The following is a 23,431-nucleotide window of genomic DNA, read 5'->3' on the forward strand; positions in this document are numbered from 1 at the left end:
AACACACAGAGGACTTCAAGTAATACGGGGAGCGATATTTAAATACGTATTATTGTGAGTCGTTTTGAACCTGATTATTAGTAACTTCAATGAAGGTATAAACACCAATATGTCTCATTTATTTATTTATTTATATATCATTTTACTACAATCATAATTGATCCTAATGGTATAGCATGCGATTCTTACTTAATCATACACTACTCCTAATGAAGTTGCAGTTTGACTGAGCCCTATTGGTTACAGGTAGAACAATCACATATCGTATCTCTTGATTTGTTAATATAGCACTTAATATTGCGTATTATATTGCGTATAGATAGAATCTTTATTGGCTATGCTGGGTGCTTCATATTAGAGCTCAAGGTGAGTATATAACGGTGGATTCATTCCTTAAAACGATCTTTGTAAGTTTAACTATTTCACTAAAGATCGCAAAACCCATTCGGCCTGCCGATTCACGCCAGTACAACCATTACAATATGACTAATGTTAATAATATTATTAACAAATATTGAAGCCCAGTGTATTTTACAGATCTAGGGTGTGTTCTTTTCCATATTTTAATATCTTTCTTTCTTTTCTCTGCTCTATATTTTAATTAAGTTTTAGTGGATGAACTGAAATAAAAGTTATATTTTAAAAGTCTGCACAGGTGTGCCAGAAAAGTGTGTTCTTCTCTCTACTTGTTGAGCATCAATAGGTATAGCACACTTGGGCCTAAAGTATCAGGTGTAGATATTACTTCACGCCCAACACAATAAAAGACGCAGATGGAGTTCCATGCAGTTTGTGTCTAATTTGTGACAAAATGTGGGCAAAGTTAATTTTGGCAAATTGGGTGCAATTATGGTGGAATTCTGAGAAAATTCTGCGCTGTGGAAAAAAAAAAAGGTGTGCGCGCTCAAAATTGCACTTTACTCACTGCACTTGTGGACATAAATGACCCCTATGAAGTCATTGCCTCTTCTTCTGTTATACAACCACATGATGAAAAGTGAATATTGCCTTAGGTGGTTGATAAGAGCTGTGAAATCTTTTAGCAGCAATGTTTCATAAGAAATCTTCCCCCCCTCGCCCCAATATTTCATGTAAGGGGGTGGACCAAAACTACTAAAATTAAATTACATTCAAAAAGTAAAAGGAACCTGCAATCAGCACTGCACATTCATCCTCATGGAATTACATCTAAGCAAAACACCAAGATAATGCTCCTTTGTCCGTACTTTTAAATAAGTGAAGCTCAATCACAAGATGTATTCATTGTATAACATTTACTAATTTGGCAATATAAAAAGGAGTGTAAACTGCCTGAATGATCATCTAGCTCATGGCTGTCATCTCTCAGAGGCTACATTATAATACTCAGACAGCTGATTTAAAGCATACGTGAACACTAAGCAATTGGCTGAAACATCAATTACTGCAGTATTGCTTTTGATTGTGTTTTGTGCCTTCAAAAGTGCATTATCTTTCTGAATTCCACAAGGACCAAAAAAATGCTATTTTCACAGTTGAAATACCTTAAATAAAACTGGATCCTTGTAGGAAGATCCATGCAAAATTAAGTCCTTTAGAGCAAATAAAATGAAGAATAAATGTAAAAGGAAATAATCTACCACTCCTCACTGTGCGGCTGTTTACCATTTGAAGACACATTAAAACAGAATCACTCTTGCCACCACTGTGGCCTCTAACCTATACCTAAGGTACAGATATATGAAATCATTTGTATCATTTTGTTCTCAAAAGTTTGTGAACCCTTTAAGATGTTCTATATTTTTAAATGAATGTGACCTAAAACATCATCTGATTTTCAAACAATTTCTAAAAGTAGTTGAAGAAAACCTAGTTAAACAAATGAAACAAAAATGATTACATTTGGTAATGTATTTATTATGTATTTATAAAAAATATCCAAAAGCAAAAGTAAGTGATTTCTAAGGCTAGTGCCACATGTAGCGTATTTTTAGAAAGCCGAGAACAAGCTACATACGCTTAAAAATCCTTCTACCTGAGCCTGCACCCGAATGCACTGAATACGCTCGGGTTTAGGCACAAGAAGATCTTATCCGGTAAAAAAATGCGAGACTTTGCATTTTCAGTGGATATCAGCTATATGTGCCTGCACCCAAGCATATTTAATGCATTCAGTGAAAATAAGCTACGTGAGGCATTAGCCCTAGGGTTATCATTTAATTTGAAGGTGAAATCAGAGACTGGCTTTTTCAGTCAATGGGATGACAATTAGGTGTGAGTGAGAGACCGTGTTTTATTTAAAGAACAGGGATCCAGCAAAGCGTCTGGACCTCAGAAAAAGAGTGGTTGCCTATAAAGACTATGTCTAAAGAGTTTGGACTCCACCAATCAACAGTCAGAAATATTGTGTACAAATGGAGGAAATTTAAGACTGTTGTTACCCTACCCAAAAGTGGTCGAACATCAACTCCCACTGCAAGGTGTCTAATAGTCAGAGATGTTACAAAGGAACCCAGGGTAACTTCTAAGCAACTGAAGGCCTGTCTCACATTGGCGAATGTTGATGTTAATGAGTCCACCATCAGGAGAACACTGAATAGCAATGGTGTGTACGGCAGGATAGCAAGGAGAAAGCCACTGATACTGGAAGAATGTTTTGTGAATGGATGAAGGCTTAAATAAAGAAAAAAACAATGCATTCCAGCATAAGAACCTTTTCCCATCTGTAAATGGTGGTGGGATTGTTCTGGTTTGGGCCTGTTTTGCTGCATCTGAACCTGGACAGCTTGCCATCATTGATGGAACAATGAATTCTGGACTATACCAGAAAATTCTAAAGGAAAATGTCAAGACATCTGTCCTTGAAATGAAAAGAGAGAAAATGGATCATGTAGCAAGACAACTATCCTTAACACACAAGTCGTTCTACCGAAGAATGGTTAAAGAAGAATAAAGTGAATGTTCTGGAATGGACAAGTCAAATCCAAATCCAATTGAAATGTTGTGGAAAGACCTAAAGAGAGATATTTATGAGAGGAAACCCACCAACATCCAAGAGCTGAAGCTGTTCTGTATGTAGGAATGGGCTAAAATTTCTCCGAGTGAATGTGCAGGACTGATCAACAGTTACCCACAAATGTTTAGTTGCAGTTATTGCTTCACAAGGGGGTCACACCAAATACTGGGAGCATCATTCACTTACTTTTTTCAATAAATACACGATCAAATATTTTTTTTCTTTCATTTAATTAGGTTCTCTTTACCTACCTTTCTGACTTGTTTGAAGATCAGATGATGTTTTAGGTCACATTCATATAAAAAATATAGAACATTTTAAAAGGTTCACAAACTTTCAAGCACCAATGTAGTTCCAAGATTATATATGATACCACATGTTTTTAACCCAAATCTAATCCAAACCAGATGACATCCACCTTTTAGATGGCATTTCAGGGGTATCTAGGAGAGAGGGGCATTATCCCCAAATCTCATCCTAAGTGACCGTATGACTGAGGCCCCCCACAACCCCCCCCCCCAGCCCACAGTTAGGGAACCTCTGCTCTAGTTTTTGTCAGTTTTGCTTACCTGATGATTTCATTCCATATATTCAAATGAGATTACCATCAGTTCTCAATTCCTCTGTGCATAATTCTATAAATCATCCTAGTCTTCCATCTTATCCTTAGTAAGACATAGTTACCTCACTTTTCAGTTCACTTTATACTATGATTATTTAATTTAAAATATGCTGCATGTAACTACCCTAGACTTCCCAATAGTACACACACACATACACACAAGACATGAATATCCTTAAATGGTATCCTTATAAAAAGTCCTTAGTGATGTCATCAGTTATAATTATGCTTAGTGATGTAATTTTTGTCACATGACTCAATGAAACTTGTGAGTTATAAAGAATAATGTATCCCCATTGTAAATTATGAGAATATTAGATGTCACCTGGGAATTTAACGACCTTTAACAAAAGCACTTAGCCTTAGTGATGAGCGAATCTGTCCCACTTCGCTTCGCCATAAAATTCACTAAATGACAAAAAATCCGTGAACTGCATTTCTCTCACGACTTTTTTGTCAGAACCGCAACTTTTTTTTTTTTTACAATAGAGTGTACATTGTTCCCTGTACAATTTTTCCCCAAGAACATACTGACATATTATTTGGCTTCTAATTAAATTGCCTCTGGTATAACAAATGTGTGTATTAAGTGAAAATTGATTGGGAACAAAAAAAAAATATATATATTCATTAAATATCATACAATGTAACCATACATATGTGAAATATACCTTATCTTTTAATGAGAATGTTTCAGGTGTGCCAGCAAAGAGGAACTTATTTCTCACTCTCAGTTTGCCAAGGTTTGCAACAATCAGTTTACTGGACCATGAACTCTCAGGGATAAGTAAAACAGGGGCACCAGCCTCAATATCAAGTAGAATTCTTGAGGATCGTTGTGCTTGATTTCTGACCTAAATAAACAAAAAAACACAAGAGAAGCTTAAATAGTCAGGAGATACTTTTCCCAAGAAATGCAACCATGCAGGGAAAAGCAAACCTATAAAAAATATTACCTGACCAAATAGTTAATACCATCATATGGGGTTTTATTGAGGTGGTATGGTGGCATGGTATTTTTTGATCATAACTTATATATAACTTACTGTAAATGCACATGCACAGATACTAAATTACTAGTGAAACAAGGGACCAGGGAATGCCGATTGATCAATCTCCTCTGTTTCGTTAGCTTGTAGCTAATTTGCCAGATCAGATGCACTTCCACTATACTTACCGTATATACTCGAGTATAAGCCGATCCGAATATAAGCCGAGGTCCAGAAAACTGGAAAAACTTATTGACTCGAGTATAAGCCTAGGGTGGGAAATGCAGCCGCTACTAAATAATAAAAGGACACTCAGCGTAACCCCCTGAGAACTCTTCATAAATATATCATGTTGGCAGCTGCAGATAAGGGAAAGGTGGATGGAGGACCCTTTGACCATCCTGCCTTTAAGAGTTACAGCACTGCTGATAACTTCAGGGAAAGAAAAATGCTACAGTAGCAGACAAAAGCAGGTTATTCTCCCTCTTTATGCAGCACCCATTCTCCCTCTGTATGCAGCACCCATTCTCCCTCTGTATGCAGCACCCATTCTCCCTCTGTATGCAGCACCCATTCTCCCTCTTTATGCAGCACCCATTCTCCCTCTGTATGCAGCACCCATTCTCCCTCTTTATGCAGCACCCATTCTCCCTCTGTATGCAGCACCCATTCTCCCTCTGTATGCAGCACCCATTCTCCCTCTGTATGCAGCACCCATTCTCCCTCTGTATACAGCACCCATTCTCCCTCTTTATGCAGCACCCATTCTCCCTCTGTATGCAGCACCCATTCTCCCTCTTTATGCAGCACCCATTCTCCCTCTGTATGCAGCACCCATTCTCCCTCTTTATGCAGCACCCATTCTCCCTCTGTATGCAGCACCCATTCTCCCTCTTTATGCAGCACCCATTCTCCCTCTGTATGCAGCACCCATTCTCCCTCTTTATGCAGCACCCATTCTCCCTCTGTATGCAGCACCCATTCTCCCTCTTTATGCAGCACCCATTCTCCCTCTGTATGCAGCACCCGTTCTCCCTCTTTATGCAGCACCTGTTCTCCCTGTGTTCCATGTACACTCCCTCAGTATGCCGACGCTCTCACGCTCTTCCGCTCTCCCTCTGTATGTAGACTTGACTCCATGCAAGCACCTCCTCCATGGACGCGCGATGTAAAATGCCCTTTCAGTTGACTCTATTTCATTGATCCAGCACCTCGCCAGCCATCAGGTGCGCAACTTACTCTAATTCATATCCAGAACCGGGAATCTGTTGCGCACACACGTCACGTACCTTTCCAGCGATTGGTCGCGTTGCACGTATCCACCACACACGTCACGCGCATGAGGGGGGGGGGCTGGATACGTGCATGCGATTGCGACAGATGCCCAGGGCTGGATATGAATTAGAGTAAGTTGCGCGCCCGATGGCTGGCGAGGTGCTGGATCAATGAAATAGAGTCAACTGAAAGGGCATTTTACATCGTGCGTCCATGGAGGAGGTGCTTGCATGGAGTCAAGTCTACATACAGAGGGAGAGCGGAAGAGCGTGAGAGCGTCGGCATACTGAGGGAGTGCACATGGAACACAGGGAGAACAGGTGCTGCATAAAGAGGGAGAACGGGAAAGTAAGTCAACGCTCGCAAGCGAGCGCACGGCCGGGAGAACATAACTACCGTATATACCCGAGTATAAGCCGAGGGTGCCTTTTTGAGCACATTATTAGGGCTGAAAAACTCGGCTTATACTCGAGTATATACGGTATATATTTTACTTAGCCTTGAAATGCTCCCACAACCACTTTTGTAGGTACATACAATTTAATGTGGATAAATGTAAGGTCATGCACCTGGGATGTAAAAATATGCAAGCCACTTATACCCTTAATGGGACTGCACTAGCCAAATCCATAATGGAGAAGGACCTTGGAGTCCTTGTAGATAATAAACTTGGCTGTAGCAAGCAATGCCAGGCAGCAGCTGCAAGGGCAAACAAGGTTTTGAGCTGTATTAAAAGGAGTATAGATTCACAGGAGAAGGGTGTTATTCTTCCCCTTTACAGAGCGCTGGTAAGGCCCCATCTAGAATATACTGTTCAGTTTTGGTCTCCAGTGCTCAAAAGGGACATTACTGAATTAGAGAGGGTGCAGAAAAGGGCAACTAAGCTGGTAAAGGGTATGGAAAGTCTCAGTTATGAAAAAAGACTGGGCAAGTTGGGTCTGTTTACACTGGAGAAGAGGCGCTTAAGAGGTGACATGAAACTATGTATAAATATACAAGGGGAACATATAATAACCTCTCTAATGCCTTATTTACCAGAAGGTTCTTCCAACGGACACGAGGGCATCCGCCCCATTTAGAAGAAGGGAGTTTCTGTTTAAATATTCAGAAAGGATTTTTTACTGCGAGAGCTATGAAATTGTGGAATTCCCTCCCCAAATCAGTCATGCTGACTGATACATTATATAGCTTTAAGAAGGGGTTGGATGGCTTTTTAGCAAGTGAGGGAATACAGGGTTATGGGAGATAGCTCTCAGTACAAGTTGATCAAGGGACTGGTCGAATTGCCATCTTGGAGTCTGGAAGGATTTTTTTCCCCTCTGCGGCAAATTAGAGAGGCTTCAGATGGGGTTTCTGCCTTCCTCTGGATCAACTAGAAGTTAGGCAGGTTATATATAGTCATTATGGTTGAACATGATGGATGTACATCTTTTTTCAACCTAACTTACTATATTACTATGTTACCTACAGTCTGCTATCAGTTTAATATATGAATTCTGCAGGGTCTGTTAAAGTACCGTTTGTCCTTGTATAGCTGCTCTTTGACGTCCAAGCACATCTTGCAACTGAGTAAAATGTTGGATAAAGGCAACAAGCTCAGCCTGAAAACGCTGTGTGTGAACATACTGAACCGAGGCCATTCTCAAGCTTACACGCATGTCATACTCTCTTTTCAGTGCAAGATCAGGAAGACCATACCTACGAAAAACACAAAGCATATCCAACACTGAACGTGAGAGTCTCATAGTTCCAAATTCTGTTATTTACAGTACTACAGCATAACGAATTAAACAAAACTCATGAAAAAATGATTGAACTAATAAATGCAGTAAAATCTCAATACTCTTCAGTATTCCCCTCTAAACAATGTATCCCTTTGGGTGGAAGTCGGAGTCAGATTTGGATTACAGGTATAGGGCCTGTTATCCAGAATGCTCGGGACTCTGGGCTTTCTGGATAAGGGATCTTTCTGAAATTTGGATCTCCATGCCTTAAGTCTACTAAAAAATCATGTAAACATCATTCAAACCTAATAGGATTGTTTTGCCTTCAATAAGGATTTGTTATATCTTAGTTAGGATGTAGTACAAGGTACTGTTTTATTATTACAGAGAAAAAGGAAATTACTTTTAATAATAGGAATTTTTTTCTTATAAGGGAGTCTATGGGAGATGGCCTTTGCGTAACTCTGAACTTGAATGCAGTTTTCCACAGAATTCCAGAGTGACTGTGGGTGCATGCAGTGCCCCATGTAAATCACTACCAAATTGTGGTGCATATTTTCATGATGGAATGATGTAATTTCCAGTGCACTGAAGGGACAGAGCAGGCTTAATGGACACATTGGGGCTCCATACAAGTTGCTAGGAGAGCATGTTTGGGTGCAAGTCCCTTTTAAAAGTATGTGAATACGTGGTCACTTTTGCTGCCATACTGGCAATTTGCTTGCATTTGTAAATAGCATTTTGGTTTTGTGCGGTTCCTAACTTTATTGCAACAAATCAATGTAATACTGGAAAACAAGTGCAATATTCCCCATGACTCTGTTGCAGCAAGGAGTATGGCTTTTTTTCTTCTTATAAGTATTCCCCTTAATAAATACCCTTGGACCTTAATGCAATTTAAAAAAACAGATGAAAATCTGAAATATTACTTACTTGAAAATGTAAAAGATAAGTGCTTCTTCTCCCTTAGTTGTAAAGCGCTCTGTATAAACCTCTCCATGTACAGTGAGATCACTTAGGGACAAGCTGCCAATGCTTCCCTGAAGTGCTAAATCTCCTTCTGCAGAAATGACAAAACATCAACAAGCCTTTACAGCTGAAGCTGGTCTCCAGGAGGTAATAAATATATCTAATAAACATACAAATCCCCATACAATGCTGAGCAGAGGAGTGATGACTATGACAGCTCCAGCTGCTGCAGCTATTAGAGCTCAAAATTTGAGTATAAAACTATGCCAGGGGATGATTATTATCTGCAATAGAATAGGTTTGAAAATCAACATTTTATAAGCCAGATTCTAATGTGTTATAACTAAGAATGCCAAATATGGATTATTTTCTTTAGAAAATAGTTGCTGCAAGTCCAGGATCACATATAACAATACCTTGACAGTTCATTTGCTAAACCAAAAAACATGGCCTTACCAGAATCAAACCTGGAAATTGCTTTACAAAGCTAATATTTGAAAAAATGTTCTTTGGAAACAGTTTGTAACCAAGACCAAGGTGGAAATGCACACAAAGTAGGGTAGTGAGAAAAAACTTGAATGGTAAGAAGTAGAAGAAATTACTATGATTTGATGAGTTGAACTTACACAGTTCTTAATATTTTAAAAAAGCAAAGGAAAACAAATCCTGCAGCTTATAAACGCTGTTCTGAAATATTACAAATGAAGGTTGATCTCTTATGGACAGTCATCTTATGGTAGTCTTTAGGTCAGACTGCTCCTCTGCACCACAACAAATGAAAAATGAAACAATTATATGAGATCAGGAGCACACTAAGCTTTTAGTGTTATAAAGAGGATAATATCTACACGCTGGTTTTATACACGGATGAAACACTCACCAGGGTAATTTAAAAGCAAAGATAAAATATTTAAAGGAACGGGATAATCACTCGGGAGGTGCCAATCTGTTAGTTGAATATAATCGCTGACCTTAGCAACCAGGCTAGAACTTCTCTGATTAAAGATACACCAAACTGAAACTGACAAGTGCCACAGGTGCCAAGCGGATCAAGCAAACTTTCTACATATGATCTGGAACTGCCCTAGGATCCAGGATTTCTGGATAGACATCACCACGCATATGTCAAGTCACCTTTCCTATCCTCCCCTCCTCTCACCATACGCCTGCTTACTCGGCATCCTGGAGGACCAAGTAGGAAGCATTGCCTCTAAACTATTTGCCCGATCCCTACTCTACTATGCTCGGAAATGTATTATACTTCGCTGGATGGGACCCAAACCCCCCCGGAAAAAGCAATGGATCAAGCTCATCAACGGAGCCCTACCCTCCATTAAATTGACATACCTTGCCAGAGGATGCCCAGCAAAGTTTGATAAAGTATGGCAACCATGGCTGGATGTGGAAGGGGACCCCCTGCCTAGAACAGCAGACACCCCGAATTTACCATATTAACTCCTTAAGTCTCACTAACCCCAATGCGAGCAAATGTGTAAACTCCCTACCAACCTCTCTTCCCTTCTCTTTTTCTTCCTTTTCTCTCCCCCTCTCTTATATTTGTTTTATTTGTTTGGAAAAAAGGAAAATAAAAACATTTAAAAAAAAAAAAAAAAGATACACCAAACTGAGGTTCTGAGGCAAACAAACTGGCATCTCAATATAATTAACTGTTTCCTGAGCCTGAAACTTTGATAATCAAATTTGCTAACCGAAAAATACATTCATTTTAACTTTATAAGTTAAAGGGGACATTCACTTTTTTGATAGCCTGTAATCAAGTCCATATTGCCAAAATAACTTAATTGCTAATAAAGTCAATGCTAACCCATTGTTGGGTCCAGTGCTGTCCCAATGGAGGGGGGGGGGGGGGGGGTGTTGGCTCCTGCCTCTAGTACTGCAGATTGGCAGCATATAATAGGAAGAAGACAAAGCAGCTCCGATCCTGCATGTGATCTGTCCCATTTATTTCATGCAATGCAAATGAGTGAAGAGGAGGAGCTCGCTATGCATATAGGCTTCACAAGGGAAAACTAAAAGGAACAGAGCTGAACCTCCAGGTAAGCACTAATTCTAAAAAAAATATCCAGGAAAACTAGTGATTTTTTTCTAATAAGTCCCTATTGTCAAAAAACTTATATTGGCAACCGGCACTTGTTTATTACAGTTTAACAGAAAGGTGGCTACCCGCTTTAAGGCTTAAGGAATAATGGGTCAAATAACTCAATTAACTGTCTAAAGATAATTTTACGCATATATATATATATATGTATATAACAAAATAATAATCCATGGCCGGCACACCCTTCAAATTTTATCAAAAATTTATTGAAAACATATTGTTTAAAACCGACATTTCGGTCCTCATTAGGACCTTTCTCAAAGATAAATATATATATATATATATATATAGCAAAAACAATGCCATAGCCACCAATTAAAAGTTCTACTTGCAAATCTTTCCCACACTCACCAATCATTTCAAGGTAAGATGTAAGTTTTGATACATTTGCTTTAGCTAGTTCACTTCTTGTATTTTTTAATACCAATGAGAGAGAATGGACCTTAAATATAAAATAGAACACAATTAGTTAAACATATAAACAGATAAACATAGTAAGCCTTAGCCCATACAATTTTGTGTATTAATCCAATACAACATAATATTGTGCATTATTCTTGCTTCTACAAAATGAAAAGTAACTAATAATGTATTAATTTACCCATATTAGTGTACCCATTAGAATTCCATACAGCTGGAGAACTTCTCTATTTACTGGATGGCACAATGTAAAAATGACTAATCAGGTTGGAAAAAGTAATGGTCATAAAAAACTTTTTTTACTTACCAGTGGTTCCCAAAGAGATCTATAGGAAATGTTTAGCATACAGCAGTGAGAGGCTGACCTCATTATAGAAATGTATGCTCACATGACCAATCATACATTTTAAGCTTGCCACATCAGCGGTACATGCAGTGTGTCACTAAAGGGACTGCATATGTTTCATATATCTTCACTAAATATTTATATCCCCATATCTGAGAGATGCTTTATTCTTAAAGGAGAAGGAAAGCTACTGAGCCAGTTTATTGCCAAATTTATATTATTCTGTAGAATGCTTTACCACACGTGAGTAAACAGCCCTAGAAGCTACCTCCATTTAGACGGCAGCTGCCATTTAACTTGGTCTGACGTCACTAGCCTGCTTGCATCTCTCCTGCTGCCCTGACTCTCACTGCTGAGGGGAGTAGGGAGAAGGAGAGAGTAGAGTGGCGGAAGCTGTGCAGGCTCCTGTCATTCCCTGAAGGATTTTACTGAGAGAAGGAAGTCTGACACATAAGCTCATGTGTACAGAATAGAAGGAAGAATATGTGTTTCTTTTCACAGAGGACTCATTACTGTGAGTGCTTATAGCTGTATTTACATAGCCCTTTCTGATAAAGCTTACTTTGTTTTTACCTTTCCTTCTCCTTTGAGCGGTCACTTGGTAAAATCTGATGTTAGGGGTTTAAATTAATAGTAATAACCTCCCAATGTCGCATGAACAGATAGTTCATATGCAAATGTTTGAAAAAACTTTGAATCCCTTTGAATGCAGCTAATATTTGCTATACCACTAATCATGGCTAAATATTCAAGGACATCAACAAATATGTGTTACAAGATCTGCATATTTATCACCCTCTCTTACCTTAAGATCTAGCTTTGTATTGGTATGCTCTTTTTCAGAAACAAGGGGCATATTGGTCTCTGACTTTGGTGCTTGCCGGGTATCTGATGGTTGCTGTTTAACAGCATGATTGTCTGCTGTTGATCCAATTCCAAAAAAGTCTAGAATTACTACCCATGTCTGCAATGTGATTAAAATATCAAGGCAGTTAAAATCCACATCCACGCTACGATTGATACGCTTGTACAATGAAGAAAACTCTGGATGCTTTTTGTCCACCAAGAAAACATTAATGTGAACCAAGGAATCATCAAAGTTCTCTTTGGCAAAAGATGTTTTTGATCTCTGCGATGTCGGAGAAGGTGGTGGTGTTGATGGATATTCAGAATCTTGCTCCCCATTTTGCTTCTTACGAGGAGGACAAGTTGGCCTTTGGTATAACTGGAAGACGTTTGTAGCCTCTTCCATGTGGGAGGGCAGGGACCTTGGCATATCAGGATACTCTATATGAGACACTGAAGGACATGACTGTGACAAATACTCTTTGTGAGCAAGACTTGATGGCTTTGGTGCTCCTCGGGACACCATAAGGTTCTTATATTTTGAATCTGGATTTTTTTCCAGAAGGTCTTCCATAAGCAGTGAACGGAGAGCAACCTGTATTGCTAGAGTCTGTGGATGATCCTTATTAAACTGAATATCAAATTCCTGAAACTTTAAACTAACAAGTCCTTGAGAACCAAGTGTAAGATCTCCACTTAACTGTATTTGTAATTCAGAAATGTGAAAGTTTGCCTGAATTTGTGTAAAAGGAGAAGATTGCTGAGTAGACAGAGATCTGTTTGCAGATAATTTCAAGCCTGAGGTGTTTAACAACATGCTTTCCTTTAGCTCGCCTAAGGTCTCAGGACTTTTGAAAGCAGAGGATGTTGGTGAGTCCTGTTTTGGAGTACATGGAGTACTTTGTTCTAGCTTGTTCACGTCTTCACTGTACACTAAGTTATCAAGGGTTTGCAAAACTTGTTCGTATACATGTTTCGCCAAAACAACCTGTAAAAGAAAAGTCAAATAACTGTCAAGAATATAAAAAGTTTTATGTATGCGCCATTTAAAATGTTAATAACTTTAAAGGGACAGTTCACCTCTAACTTTTAGTGTGCCAAAGGATGTCCTATTCTTGCTAAAATAAAGCTTTCTGAATAAACACGCAGGGGCTTTGCCCAGCTTGCACGTTACTTGTTGTGTCGGCTGAAATTTTTACTGGACTGTACTGAGAGTGCCGACTCTCTAGGCCGTGCACCAAGTGGAAAACTTTTTGGAGGAGGTAAGGGTGTGCTGGTGATTTGCTTCATTGTAAAATTTAAAGAGAACATTTTCTATTGATGTAAGTAGAGATACATAATGATTCAACTCAGAATCTAAATACCAGTTCTTATAAGACTCAACAAGCACAACAGTATAATACATACAATAGCAGAACTGCAAATAAGCTTTAAATGCACTAAAGTTGCTTTTTCAGTTTACTGATGAACAGATACAAAAGAGAATCACACCTACTATGATAAAATAAAATGATCTGAATTTCTGCAATACTAAATCAAATTAGGCTGAAAATCCTCTGGATATGTTTCTGGTGTTTTCTTATGAGACAGGACATTTGATTACTGTAAAATGCAACAATTGCTCCTATGAAAAAGGCTGCCAGCCTTACTGTGGTCAAGCCCCCTTCGGATGCTCAATATTTGGCCAGAGCACCCCTAGCTGGAAAAATTGTTGCAAACATATGAAAACATTGCTGAACTGGACATTCAGTCATAGTTCTAATGATATTTAATCTATAAATAATCAAAATCTGAATCCTTAAAATCACGTGACTTTTGGTTACATGAACAGGGAAGTAGAACAAATTTTAAGTGCACATTTCTATGTCACCCTCTTCAACCTAATTTACATATGAAAATTAGGATTCAGTTTCTATTCGGTATTTGGCCGAATCTCTCGCATAAGATTTGTTAAGGCCAAACCCAGAAATAATGGATTCGGTGCATCCCTAGTTTCCAGGAATATTAAGGACAGTAGAAATTCCCCCTAAATCTGTCCCTAACCGCCCTTCAAGCTTAACCCCTAAAAGCTCACATTTTGAGAACAAATGCCCTTGCAATACGCAAAAGGTACAAGAGCTAGTATTAAGTTCCTTTGCAAATCATGATGAGATGAGTAGAAACCAATTAATGGATACATTAAATTAAATTTTTACCTGAACATGATTGACAAAGTTTCCCTCAATCTTTAAAATGCTTCCAACTTCCAAAGACTCATCATTGTAACAAAAAGACAATTCATTTTCTGGTTCAAGTGCAAACTTTTCCATTTTAAACTGTATACTAGTATTTTGTAATATGTGAAAAGCTGGTTGAAAGAGAAACAAAAAACAATTACATAAGACGCATAATACATAAGTTGCATAACACCAATCACAATTAATCTGTTCTAATGTATGCTTACATTTCTTGCAAATGGAAAGAATATAGGATATAAAAAACACAGAACAATCCTTGCATATTTGTCTTGATATCAACTGTACAACCTGCAATTACTGACAAAATCCATAAACAGCAATGCTACCAGCACCACATGGTCAAAAATGGACAAAAAAGTTCTCATACAGTTTATTGATGTAATGCAATATGCAGCAATGTAATACAACTTACCATTGCAAAGAAGGTGGAAAAGAAATAATTGATAGAGGAGTGAATGGGAAGAGAGAAAAAGGAAAGGCAAATGGAAAAAAAAAAACACAGAAAAGAAAAAAAAAATCAAATCAACTGCAGCAAAAAATACTGCAACAGCTAACTTACAACAGGGTGGCTACCTCTCTTCTAACATACAACAGCATTATATCAATTAACGAATAACTGTAGAGATTTCCTTACCTTCATTTTTATGCAGTGATTCAAAAAAATCTTGCCGTGTAAAATGTGTTTCTTCCTGACTACTGACGCTTGTGTGAATGTTTGGAGGGTTATGTTGTTCTCTTCTGGCAGACCTGGGTTCCTTCCTTCCACTTATATGGCTACTGTTCAAGGAATAAAGCTTAATGTCTTTTATTTCCACTTGTAGTTTGTCACTTCGTGAAAGGTCATCATCAGACACAAAATTCTGAATAAATATTTGTCCCAGATGTCCTACCAACAGTTCCGGGTTACCAGGACTTCTTGGTATTGAGACAACTGGAGACTCAATTTTGATATTTAGGATTAACTTTACAGTGTCCATTTTAGGACTGGATGCATTTAACCCATCATATTCTTCCTCATATTGAGAGGAATCCCTGTGTTTCCGTGGCGTTTCAAACAATGAAACCATTTCACTGTATTCAGCTGTCTTGTTCACAAGTACTGAAGACACTTTCGATGCTGCAGTCTTCAGCATATTCTGAAAATTATCTTCTAATTCATCCATAGATAATGTTAACTCTTTAAGAAATTTGGCTGAGTGGTTATAATGTAAAGAAGCCATTTTAAGATTAAGGTTGAATTCTTCTTTTGAATGTTCGGTAAAAGTAAAACTTAATGCATCCATAGGGATGGAATTAAACAAATTTCTATCAAACATACATTCAAAGGCCTCAACATTACTTGCCTGGTTATCATAGGAGCTTGTACTGCCTATGCTGATGACATACTGGCTGTTTGCTGCATCTTGTGTTAGATCCATGAGCTGCAAGCAACCGAGTGACCCATTTATATCAAACTTACTTCCTAAACATACATTTACCTTTGTACCACCAATGCTAGCAGTTGCAATTTTTCTTGCACAGTTCTCACCAACAGGTAAAGCAACTGTCCTAAAGAGTAGTATGTTTAACCTATGAATCTCAACAGCTATGTGGGTGTTCTGTTCATAAGTGGACTGGAATGTTTCTTGCTCAAGAATATTGCTTTCAAATTCACTCTTTAAAGGCTGAGGGCTCACCTCAACATTTTCTTTTGGGAATGACTTTTGAAGAAAACTAATGAGTTCCACAATTGTTTCAGGGTTCAATATAATATCCAAGTTGTTCACTTGCACAGTCATCACTTGGAGTGAGCTGTCCAAATTCATTGAAGGACATTCAGAACTGACAAACTGGTATTCAATCTTAATAAGGGACTCCTGATCTTTCAAATTTTCAGAACAATTATATTTATCTTTAAAAACACCAGTATTCGGTTGTGCAAAATCATTTGCTTCAGATACTGGGGAAACAGGAGACTGTGCTCGGCTTTCACGAAGGCTCCCAGTTGGAGCATCAAAGCTCAGGTTTTTATGTGAAGCCATCAAAAGATCAAAGTCAGATCCATAGGTTTGCATAGTGTCCACCATGAGTAGACCATGGACTGTTAGTGTTACCTCAGCATCATAAGGCCTCTTTAAAAAGTGAGCATTGGAACCAAAAACTTTAAGAACTGAAATATACTGGCCACAGCTTTCAACACCTAACTGCATATAGTTAATTTTAAATTCAGCTAAAAGAAGGTGTGACTCCACAAGAACCTCCCTAGTGTGCTGCTCAAGAGTAACAATACTTTGGGTCAGGTTCATTACAGAATCCTGAAGCCTTCCACTGTTCTCTCTCTCATTAAAAATTTTTTCTTTCCTGAGTGTATTATCAGATGGTTTTGTTTCGGAATTAGTCAATCTTGTGAAACACCTTTGCAGTGCAGATATCTTTTCCTCATTCACGTGTATCTTAAGATCCGGTAATGTTCCAGAGAGTATGGCTCCAGGATAATTTGGATCAGAGGTGTACATTAGCCTGCGTTGTAACTGTAAGAGCACATTAAACTTTTCTACAACATGAGCAGGGCCAACTTCAACATCATGCATGTGTTTCCAGTTATCTTTTACATGCCCAACCATGATCTGCAAATCCATACAGGAGAGGGAATATTTTTCATACATCTTGTTGTTGAGTAAGTATGCTTCTAGTTTGTCATTGCTAAGTACTTCTTTTGTGGAAGCAGGTGCTTCTGTTTCACAAGTGGAGGTAACCTCAGGAGGTGGACTGCTGGGAGGAGTTGCTAAAGGTGTTTTGTATTCTTCATCACTAAAATCATTTACCTCAGTAGACAAGTTGTCTAAAACCCTTCCTTTGTAGTGATCTGTTAACAAGAAAACAAAAAATTAAAATTTTATACTTACTGTACTTATAAACCAGGTTAATTTCAAATAAATGTTAATTTCCCCGAAATTCTGAGCTTTCTGGATACCAGGTTTTCAGATAACTGATCCCATACATGTATAAGCAGTCCTGAACAAAATTACACACAAAAACAAAAAGGTAAATCAAAGCTACTTCAATGTTTGGTCATTGTGAGGCAGTTAATTTAATTACCAAACTGCATAATGGACTGTTTATCTGTGTACTGCCAATCTAATAATGTACCTTGTAAAGACTGGTAGTAGTCATGAAGCATGCTCTCTTAATGTGAGTAAGCTAGCAGTGTTAGAGTTAATTTTTGCAAGGTTAACTCTTTTGGGTGTTAGTTTGGCAGCATGCTTCTCTGTGCCACCCCACACTATGGGTTATTAAATCTATAAACTCTGTAATGTATGTTGTAATACAAGATGACAACAAAAAAAAAGTTATGGATGTTCATCACAAACTTGATAAAACTGTTATCTAAAATTTGTCTGATAGATCAGTTACAAAAATTGCATAAAGAAGTTTGGACACCAACATACTGATTTGAAGAACTTTGGTATTGATTTCAGTTGCTGCATTAAATGGACACTGTACAGACAACAGAATTTATTGTACCTTCGGAATTGGTGAGTAAAATCCTCCCCAGATCTACCACTACTAGTACTGGATCTGGGCTCACAAAGTCATCAGGAAAGATAACCTGGGGAGCTGAAATGTCAAGGCGCACCGTCCAACGTCTACTATTTTCCTGTAAAGAGAATAAAATGTCACTGCATTATGCATTTACAAAGCCTTGTCCAGCAGAAGCCAAGTTTATATATCACACTGAATCTATACTGTTATAGCTAAATTTAAGTTGGTATATTATTAACATGTATTTTATAAAGCAGAAACACAATTCACAACACTGTATAAGTTTTAGGCACAGAGTCGTATTTGCATACCAATACCATCAGTTTTAAAAATGCTTTATTCTCATGAACAGGGATTTCTTAATCTTTATCTGTTGGGATAAGTCAGTGGTGTGACCCTTAATTTGTTTTAGAGTTATAATGCTTCTTTTAAATACAGTTATCAACTTTAAAAAAAAGTTGTATAAACTCCATGGCCACTCATGTTGGGTCCTGATCCACAGGTTAAGAATGTGTGCTCTAAAACGTGTATAGAAATGTACCCCTGCAAGTAAGGAAATACCTTCTCGGTTCATTCCATAAGTACTAAGGGATTTTAGACTGCAGTGCTAATTTGAAAAGTACCACTGCATAAGTTACAGAGCTAAATGAAGGTCTTTTATTGTTTCAAATGGTTTCAACTGGAAAACCTGCTCTTGTACTTTGTCTTTAAATGTGTCTGATAAAGCTTAAATGTGCACCATCTAGCATATGCTTTTAACAGATATTTGCAACAGATGCCATTATTCTATGGTGTTTGTTTGTTTTATTGAGACACAAGCAACAGCTCTTACAATAAATTCTCCCACTAGTAACCGGTCAATTGTTTGCCTAATTTCAGCCTTTGTTTGCATTTTCAGTTTATTGTATTGTCTTCTGGCAGCCTCTGCCACCCTTAATTCAAGTTCCGACTGGTACCCAAAACCTAGGAAAAAAAGAACACAGAAATATAAATGCCGGTCATTTTACATATTTGCTATAAACCTATAATCCTGTGAACCAATATAGTTGATATGCATCTCACAGCTAAACAGAATCAGTCCAACAACTGCTTTAATGATATTATATTAGAATATGACCTGTGACTAAACAGGCATAGAAGCCCATTACATCTGTGGCAATCTGTGAATGGCTGATCTGCGACTGATCTTTAAAAGGGGCCTGGATGAGTTCTTGAACAATCAGAATATCCAAGGCTATTGTGATACTAATATCTACAGTTAGTATTAGTGGTTGTATATATAGTTTATATATGTGAGTGTATAGATTGGTAAGTATAGGTTGTGGGTGCTGGGTTTACTTGGATGGGTTGAACTTGATGGACTCTGGTCTTTTTTCAACCCTATGTAACTATGTAACTATGATCTGCTTTTTTAATGCTTATCAATTTTGAAGTAACATGATCCACTACAAATTTATGTCAGGAAAATCTGAAAGACAAAGACTAAAGGTGGCCATACACGGGCCGATTGTAGCTGCCGATATTGGTCCCTTGGGCCGATTCAGCAGCTTATTGGCCCATGTAGGGGCAGAAACGACAGCCTTACCCGACAGATATCGATCGGGCAGGTTAAGAGATTAACCTAATCGGTCGCACGAAAGATCGTTCCAACCCTCCACTTACGTTCAGGGCTGAATCGTCAGATATGGAGGTAGAAACAATAGGATTTCTACCTCCTTCTGCCGATTCAGCCCTGAAGGCAGATTTTGCTCAGGCGCCTTCTATGGCGCCCCATTCAAAATCTTCTAACCCGCCCGATCGGCGAGTCGGCCGATATCAGCCTTCTGCGATTGTTCTGCTGATTGGCTGCTGGGGGCAAAATGGAGGGGGTGATATCAATCCAACTTGCAGCAGTAAAGTGCAGCTCAAGTTTATCATAGCACAGGCCACATGGCTGTGGGCACCTGGCAAATGATGAATATGGCTAGCCCCATGTGAAATTTCAGAATTAAATATATAATAAATGTCTTGGCTCTTTAAAAAAAAACAGATTTCAATGCAATGCAAAGTTCTGCTAGAAAACAAAAAACAAGCTTTTCCATTACAGTATTCCATTAAGTAATATAACATAATGCAAAATGTTGCACCTTTACAATTTAAATTATATATCTTTATATATTTCATGAAATTTTTTTAGCCGTTTTTGCACGGCTAATATCATGATGGTATAACTGGAGTAAAATTAAAAATATGTACAGTACAATGGAAGTACAAATAAGAGGGGGGATGATCAATTCACATTCCCTGGTTCTGTTTTATTAGTAATTTATGTTCTGTTCAACACACATGTACATGCACATACATGTTCTGTTCATACATTTTCAAAAACAGGTATTTTTAGGTTATGTGGCCTCAAAGTAGGTGCTTATTTTCACAATTCTGGTTTTGGAAGCATAACAACAGTTTTACTCCAAGCAGAGCCAGCAGTACACATGGGACTACCAAACAGCCAAACAGCCAATCACAGACCTTATTTAGCATCCCCAAATATTTTTTTTCATGCTTGTGTGGCTCACGAGTAAAAAAGGTTGGGGATTCCTGCCCTAGTCAAAGACTATGAAAAAAAAAAATGATGAAAGAGAAATAGTTACAACTACAATATGGGCTTGGTGTTTTATGGCGGCTTGGTGATTTTTTTTGATAATCAACAGATACTAATAATAAAACAGGGGACCAGGGAATGTGCATTGATCACCTCTCTCCCTCTTTTGTATTCTTGTTGGCCAGATTAGTTGTGCTTCCATTGTACTCACATATACAGAAGGAAAAATAAGCATTGAACACATCAACGTTTTTCTCAGTAAATATATTTCTAATATCTGGTGTAAATTTCATGTCAATAGCCCCATTAGAAATATATTTACTGAGAAAAACCTTGAGGTGTTCAATACTTACTTTCCCTGCTGTAGCTTACCCTTACAAATGCCTCTGTGTATTTGTGTACGTTAGCGTTATACTGTAGGTAGAATGGCCATCTTGTTGGACCACCTCCACAGTTGTTAAATGAATGTGGTCTTATGCCCTTAGAAACGGGTGCTTGTTTTAGAGTTTTCTCCCCTATAAAAGCTTGAGTGGGAGAGGATCAGGGAGACCAATACTTTGGGAAGAAGACACTTATCCCAAGAAATACAACAATCTATCACTTTGACTTAAGCATAGAATAAATGCTTGAGACGCAGGGCCGCTGCTGGCCAAATGGGTGCCCTAAGCAGAAATTTACTTTTGTGCCCCCTCCCCCAAATATTAAGGAAGTGCCCCCAATAAAAAGTGCCCCCATACACAGTGCCCCAATTGCCCCCATAAACAGTGCCCCCATACACAGTGCCCCATAGCCAGTACCCCCCATAGACAGTAGCCCCCATAGACAGTAGCCCCCACACACAGTGCCCCCAATAGAAATTGCCCCCATAAGTGCCCCCAATTGCCCCATAGACAGTACCCAGTGCCCAGTGCCCCAATTGCCCCCATAAACACTGCCCTCAATAGAAAGTGCCCCAATTGCCCCCATAAACAGTGCCCCCAATAGAATTACCCCCATAAACAGTGCCTCCAATAGAAAGTGCCCCCATACACAGTGCCCCAATTGCCCCCATAAACAGTGCCCCCAATAGAAAGTGCCCCCATACACAGTGCCCCAATTGCCCCCATAAACAGTGCCCCCATACACAGTGCCCCAATTGCCCCCATAAACAATGCCCCCAATTGCCCCATAAACAGTACCCCCCATAGACAGTAGCCCCCACACACAGTGCCCCCAATTGCCCCCATACAAAGTACCCCAACAGACCAAGTCTTCATCAGCAGCTCCTTCTCTCTTATGCGGCAGGATAATCTATAAGATTGCGCCTCGTCGCTGACGTGTGACGTCATATGCACGGGCGCAACCTTATAAAAGGGCCTGTCGCTGCTGCATAGGGAGCGGTGGTACTGGGTGCCCCCCTGGGAGTTGGTGCCCTACGCAGAGTGCGTACTCTGCGTATAGGGAGCGGCGGTACTGGGTACCCCCCTGGGAGTTGGTGCCCTAAGCAGAGTGCGTACTCTGCGTATAGGGAGCGGCGGTACTGGGTCTGTGTGTGTGTATGCTGTTTGCAGATTTAAATGTGATTATGTATCAGAGGGAAAATGGCCACCGGGTGAAAGCTGCTATTTGCTTTAGGAAAATGTGATGGTGCTGGCAAGCGAGGGGATATATGCAGTACAAATAATGCCATTTGGGCGGGGGAGACATGCCCAACTGATATACATTGTAGGCTTTACATGTCCTTTAAGCATTAAAAATATAAATGAATGAAAATGAACATGCACCTTTGCTGAAAGACTTTCAGCAAAGGACTAAACCCAGGTCTGGACTGGGATTCAAAATAGGCCCTGCCATTTCAAGTACACAGAGGTCCAAACAGCACAATAAATAGTGACAGACTGTGTAGCAGCCCCTCTGGCATTTGCCAGAATCCACAGATTGCCAGTCCGGGCCTGACTGAACCAACTGTACTGGGAAATCTTTGCACATAGAACATGTTTTAGGTTAAAACAAGTGAAATAAGAAAATCCAAACTAACTTCTCGATGAAGATAAAACAGAAATAAAAGCTGAAGCCATCTCTAATGGAAAGAAATGTCTTTCCTGTCTCAAAAAAAATGTATTAGTACTTGGACTAGTACCTTTGTGTACTGTACTAAATATATTAAAGGGAATCTAAAAACTGTTGCTCAACCACAACTTACTCACCACCACTCCTCAGCCATTAAAATGCTAAATATTATTCCAGTAAGAATTCCCCTGATCTGTGTGACCCTGGCTCCATGGCGTTTGTACCTGCAATTGATTTTAAAAGCTTTTCTGCCACCGAACAAATCAGTTCTTTATCCCCCATGTCAGATTCCAGTGTAATATAATGAAGCCTCAATAATCTTTGTATGTAAGATAACAGCAAGGTGCCCAACACACTGCTGGGAATCAGCAATCTCATTGGTGAATTCTCTTGCACTCCCTTTTTGGTCGGTAAAATGCTCACTGGTGAGTTGTGTTTTATCTGTAATTATGTTTTTGGAGAACTAGAGGGTACAGTGGGACAGTTTTCTGGATGGTTACTAAGACCTAAAAAAGATTTCATATTTTTTTACACGTAACGTAATGTAAAGTGCCTTCAGTCAATTTTTAAATAAGTTCCCCACTAAGTAAGTTTGATACTGAATAACAGCATCCAAAGTATATTTTTTAAACTTTTGAAAGCATCTGCCGATACAACCACTTGGGGGAAAGGAATCTACAACTTCACCCTTTCTGCGCCTTAAGGCAGTAATCAAGGCCCTGCGTGGCATTGTTCAT

At 38.9% G+C, this 23,431-nt stretch overlaps 1 protein-coding gene across 2 annotated transcripts in view; it reads right to left on the bottom strand.

The window, feature by feature from the left end:
• The window catches only part of vps13d (vacuolar protein sorting 13 homolog D), a 161,844-nt gene that overhangs the window by 98,751 nt on the left and 39,662 nt on the right, over positions 1-23,431 (bottom strand). For both annotated transcript variants that reach the window (XM_012967176.2, XM_012967175.2), the window contains exons 17-25: positions 18,897-19,027; positions 18,047-18,179; positions 15,177-17,387; positions 14,501-14,652; positions 12,265-13,293; positions 11,045-11,135; positions 8,539-8,665; positions 7,399-7,579; positions 4,289-4,471 (exon numbers count right to left, since the gene is read on the bottom strand). In XM_012967176.2, the coding sequence (XP_012822630.1) occupies positions 4,289-4,471; positions 7,399-7,579; positions 8,539-8,665; positions 11,045-11,135; positions 12,265-13,293; positions 14,501-14,652; positions 15,177-17,387; positions 18,047-18,179; positions 18,897-19,027 (4,238 nt within the window). The remainder of the gene's footprint in view (positions 1-4,288; positions 4,472-7,398; positions 7,580-8,538; positions 8,666-11,044; positions 11,136-12,264; positions 13,294-14,500; positions 14,653-15,176; positions 17,388-18,046; positions 18,180-18,896; positions 19,028-23,431) is intronic.

This window comes from Xenopus tropicalis, chromosome 7 (assembly GCF_000004195.4).
Source record: "Xenopus tropicalis strain Nigerian chromosome 7, UCB_Xtro_10.0, whole genome shotgun sequence".
NCBI lineage: Eukaryota > Metazoa > Chordata > Amphibia > Anura > Pipidae > Xenopus > Xenopus tropicalis.